At 49.3% G+C, this 5,459-nt stretch overlaps 1 protein-coding gene across 1 annotated transcript; it reads right to left on the bottom strand.

The window, feature by feature from the left end:
* Positions 1-1,883: 1,883 nt before the first annotated feature.
* On the bottom strand, positions 1,884-5,394 carry LOC147974866 (disease resistance protein RGA4-like). The gene is made up of 2 exons (XM_087517832.1): positions 4,407-5,394; positions 1,884-4,076 (listed from the first exon to the last, which is right to left on the bottom strand). The coding sequence occupies exons 1-2, from the start codon at positions 5,237-5,239 to the stop codon at positions 1,979-1,981; spliced, it is 2,931 nt and encodes a 976-aa protein (XP_087373958.1). The 5' UTR covers positions 5,240-5,394; the 3' UTR covers positions 1,884-1,978.
* Between the last annotated feature and the right edge of the window lie 65 nt (positions 5,395-5,459).

The following is a 5,459-nucleotide window of genomic DNA, read 5'->3' as shown; positions in this document are numbered from 1 at the left end:
TCCTTTCATGTGCAACTGTATGCCCACAGACCATATTCATTTATCTACATTCGATCAGATCCATTTAGACCTACCTAAATGTTGGGATGAGCAGCCTGTTCATCGTCCGATTAAAAAACTGTCATCCAACCGGCCTTTCTATGTCCAGTTCAAATGTCCAAACTGTCCAATACCCCTCAAACTGAGCCCATATATAAGATGTATATGAGAAAGACCAGACACGGCTGTTATGTTGGTCTGGCCCACACTAGCACACCTCGTCCCCACCGAGTCCTCATAAAAATCCCACCGGATCCCCACTCGAAACCAAACCCTAGCTCACACACTCACCCTCTCCGCTCCCACCGCACACCCGTCTTGTCCCCCCTCGTCCCTTCCTTTCCCCACGCCACCATGGCCGGCTCTGGCAGCGAATCTGATATCATGGCAGACCTTGTCGACTGGGACGCGTGCTTCTTAGGGAGGATTCAAGCGATGCTCTGGGCGATGAGGAGTACACGCTCTGCATCGCCCTCCGCCATATGTGGATGGATATGTGCGGGAGCTTGAGCTTTTGCATCGTCCCAGGTTGCCAGCAAGGTAGGTCCACCTTTGTCCGCGCTCGGTGGCCGTTCCTGCTGGTCCCTGCTCCTCTCGGATGGCGCTGGGTTTTCGTCCTCGCACCGTCAAGCCCGTGGCGAAGTATGCGCGAATCGAAGAAGCAGGCTTCTCGTGGCGCGAGGCGACGAGCCGCGTAGAAGACGACAGAAGCCAGTCCTAGCTACTTTGACTGTGCTCGTGCATATTCGTGACCGTTGAGCCCAAGGGCAACCTTTTTCGCGATGTCACCCACCATGCGTTGGCCTTAGAGGAGACGGACGCGAGGAGGCGCCGCCACAAAAATGCCAAGGCACTTCGGCTGGCATCATGGAGTCGGAGCGCCTTGCGAAGGAGAAGGTGGCCGCCGCGGCAAGAGCCGCCAGCCTCGCCAAGGGCCAGGATCCTCTCCTCCTCCTTGTTGGACAGTGGCGTGACTAGCTAGTGATGACTCCTCTCTAACCGCCAACAAGTGCGCCGAAGACTACTAACGACGCTTTGGAGACTCTAAGGGGAGCTCGGTGAGAAAATGGTGAAATCCGGAGCCATCTCTCCACAACTAAGCTATCTATCTAGTTTTATTTTGGCTAAAATGTTTGCTATTACTATGTTGAAGTTTTATCTAAGATAATGTTGATCAAGTTGCATGAACTGTATGGATTTAAGAGGCGAAATATGAGATGGACAGTTGTGGAAGCAGAGACATGAGGGATGGCCGGTCACTGTCCGTAGTCAGGGTCAAATTTGATTAGTCAGGCTGTAGATGCTCTTAGAACATTGATTAAACGCCAACTATCTTCTGATAAAAATGGTTTATTGTAGGATTTATCTAATTTTATTCTGGTCATCTGACCTGATAGTCACGCTCTGATGAAGCTCTCCTCTAAGGCCCGGCAAAAGCTTATCGCCAATCATCTTTGGCAACCAGCTACCCATCGTCGCTTTGATTATGCAGAAATGATCTCATTTCTAATGACAAAAATGCTTCTCTTCTACAGATTATTTTCGATGTACGCACTCGTTTTTTATGTGGTCTACGCTACAACAAGTGGAGTACCAACCGCTGTTCAAAACGGTGAGTACCAACCGCTGTTCAAAGCGGTCTGTACGAGATTGGAGCAGGTGGCTACGAAGGTATTTTTTCAACATGGTGGCGGCATAACCTCCGGATTGATCCACCAACAGTTTCGACATAGGCATAGTGTCAGTCTATAAGACTATTGTTGCCGTTTTGCCGGTTTAGTTTCATTTTTTTTACCAGACTTTCCGGGATTGGCTGTGTGCAACTTAGTTATGCAGAGGGCGAGTGTCACTCATAATGATTTATATCAGCATGATGCTACATTTCAGATAATAAAAGCGCCCTTTATAGGAAAAGCTACCCATCGTCGAGGTCGCCAAATCATGTTAAAGCAGAAGAAACCTCTGAGAGCCCCATATTGCTCAAAACAGAAGTGCTCTGTTTACTCATTACAGAGGATGATGCCACCAGCCCCTGGTTAAGTAGTGCTGGAATACTAGATTCTTGAATGGCACATTCAGTTGGCTCTGACGCTATAGTGTAGTCTGCAATCTCACTTTGTGCTGCATCAACAGATTTGAGCAGCAAAACCTTTGGCCTGTTCGGATGCTCCCTAGCAGCCTTCTCCCATGTTCTTCTTGTTGTTGGAGTGACTCTAGGGTCAAGAGTGACCTCTTTGAGATGTTTGAGATATTCTATTTTGAGGTCAGAAAGGCCATGCAGATCTTTACAGAGCAGCTGGAGTGTGACAAGGAATGGCAGAGCCCCTTCTTCTATTGTAGGGAAAGTTGGACATTGCAGCTCCAAAGAAAGGCGTAGAAGCCTGCAGAACGCCTGGTCTCTTACGATGAACTTGTCAAGGTCATGAGCAACCAGTTTCAAGTACTGGAGGTAGCTCAAATTACTCAAAGCTTCAAGAACACCTGTCGTTAATTTGGTAGACGAAAGGCATAACTCCTTGAGGCCCCGAAGTGAAACAACAAACTGAGGCAGTGCAGTCAAGTCACCGTGCAATTTCAGTGAGCTGAGGTAGCAGGGTCCTTTTAAGGAATTCAGGAGCTCTTCACAGCATTTGCTGAAATGAAGCGATAAAGAGCGAGAACCAATATTTGCTTGCTTTTCATCCTCAATGAACTGCTGAATGGCCTCCTTAAGATCGGTTCGGTCAGCGCAGCCTGCAGGCGACTCACACAAAATCTTCAGCTTACTCAGTTTATTCATATAACCCATAAGATGCAGGAACCCTCCACTTCTGTCGGTAATAAATCCTGCTAGTGTTTCCAAGTTACTTTTTCCTTTGGAGAGAAACTCATGTACTTCACTTTTTGGCTTGACTATATCTGGAAGCTTAAACTTCCCAAATAAGTGAATTAAAGACGGCAACTGGAAGACTTCTACATGCAGTATATGTACCTTTGTTCTCCTTACATCAAGTGATACCAAATGTTTCAGTTTAACAATATCTCTTGGAATTGTGGTAACACCAGCCCCAAGGCTCAGATATTTTAGAAGCAGCAGGTTGCATATGTCTTTGACATGATCATCCTTCAACTCCTCACATTTTTCAAGATCCAATACTCGCAGAAGATGGTACTTGCTGAGGTCCAATACAGTTTGACTTGCCTTCCCGAAGATTGCTAGAGACCGGACAAGTGATAAATCAACATTGCTGAAACTGTCAGCATCTGTAGCAGAGCTCTCATGGAGAGAAAGCCGACGAACGTATTTGGGCTCTATCTTGTCATTGCAAAACAAAGTAACGAAGTTCTGAGAGACGGACATGTGCAAAATGAACTCACGCATCATGCCATATGTTTGACAAGTCTTCACATTATCATTGTTGCTCAAGTTGATTGGCTCAATGATGTTTCGGTCCATGAGGGCATTGAAAGCAGCTATGGGATCAGGGGAGCTCGGCGAAGGTTGCGGTTCAACAAATCCCTCAGCAAGCCATCGTCTCAAAAGACTTTTCTTCCTGATGGGACGATTACTTGGGAACATACCAAAATATAGCAAGCAGGCTTTGAGAGCATGGCTAGGCAGAGTGGTGTAGTTATGAATCAGCACACGTCGCATTTTTTCGAAGCTCTTGTCATTCTCCAGGTGATAACCTATCTGGGTGCAGACGTCTTCACAGCTAGGTCCTGTTGGCCAACCCTTTGCTTGCAAGAATTCACCTATTGTCACCAGCGCAAGTGGCTGGCCATCACATTTCTTCAAAACTTCTGCTGGATCAGGCTGCTTGTAACATGAATATTTGTCCGGACAAGCTTTCTTGGTGAACAACTGTTTTGAGCATATTTTATCAAGTCTGCTCATTTTGTGAACATAGCCATTACTAGAACTGCAGGCATTAGCTACTGACTGAATAGTAGTCGTCACCAGTATTCTGCTGCTAATATCCTTATCTGCTGGCAAGGCAGATTTGATGGTTTTCCATTGATCTTCTGTTCGAATGTCATCGATCACAATGAAATACCTGAAAGACAGATCATGAAGAAAAATCAGTAATACAGAAGCAAAAAATACAACCTTCCATTTATAACACTCATTGGTAGGATTTGTCTCCATCCATTGTTTTTGGGGGTTTGGACCAACAAATTGAGAACGCTTTTATCATTCATACCATCACAAATTGGGCTGCTGATCATTAAAATTTGGATCACATTTCGTTTAGTTTTCCCTCAAGCTAAATAGCAGGAAAATACCATACTGGCGGTGCATCTGTGGGCAGATAAAACAGAGAGATGTTTCTTGAAATTATAGGTGCAAAGGCGAAATGAATCAGGCAAAGCCGGAAGTCGATTACCTCTTCTTCACCAACTGTTGTTTGAGTTCTGCGCAGAGTTGGCCGACATCGGAGGTCTCCAGTACACTTTTCCCCTGGCAAGAAGGGGCGTCGGAACTAAGTTTCCGGAGCAGGTCCGCTAGCACCTCCCGCGGGCTCTTCAGCGCCGCATAAACCCACGCGTGCCTCTCAAATCTCTCGCTGCGGGTTTCTCTGTTGTACACTTCCGCGGCGAGGGCGGTCTTCCCCAAGCCGCAAAACCCGACGACGGCGATCACCTTCAGCCGGCTCGGCTGCACCTCAGCCAGCTGCTCCAGCAGCTCCGCGATGGGCTCGTCGACGCCGACCAGATCCGCGTCAAGGATGCGCGGATCGGACGGGGAGGAGGGCGACTCGTCCACCGGCGGGGTGGCAGAGGAGGAGGGCTGGCCGCCGGCAGGGAAGTCGGCCGCGTACCTCTGCTTCCGCTCGTGCGCTTCCCTCGCCATCCGCCTGAGCCGCTGCATCTCCCGAGCTAGCTGCGTGCCAGTCTTGAGCGCCTTGGGGGGCCGAAGCCGAACGCTCCGGCGGAGGAAGGACGCCTGCCGCTCCCAGCTGGCGCGATACATGAGGCCGTCGATGCAGTCCTCTATGCCGTGGGCCAGCTCGCGCAGGTCCTGGATCGACAGGCGCGCGGCGGAGGAGGTGGCTGAGAGCTCGTCGTCGTCGATGGCGCCGACGATCATGCGGAGCTCCTTCACGAGGAACTTGACGTCGCTCTTGACGCCCTTGTGCAGCTTGTACTTGTCGTCGATGAGAGAGAAGAGCCTCGGCAGGATGACCTTGATGAATCCGCCCACAAGAGCCGCCTCCATCGCCGTCTCCGAGCCACGCTCGCTCCACCCAGCGGAGCTCCCTGGCCGAGAAGGTGTGAAGGGAAGAGCAGCCGAACAGAGGATGGAGATTATCCTGCAAATTTAATGGAGATTGGAGAAAGAAAAGGGGAGCGAGGAAAAAGAGAGGACCAGACTTAGGGAGGTGGGCCCCGCCGGTTTCTCGACAGCCCAAAAATATCTCAGTAGACTCGCTCCGTCG

This window comes from Triticum urartu, chromosome 4A (genome assembly GCF_056163025.1).
Source record: "Triticum urartu cultivar PI428250 chromosome 4A, HENAU_Tu73, whole genome shotgun sequence".
NCBI lineage: Eukaryota > Viridiplantae > Streptophyta > Magnoliopsida > Poales > Poaceae > Triticum > Triticum urartu.
Note: the sequence above shows the minus strand (reverse complement) of the source record. Positions and strands in the feature narration are given on the sequence as shown.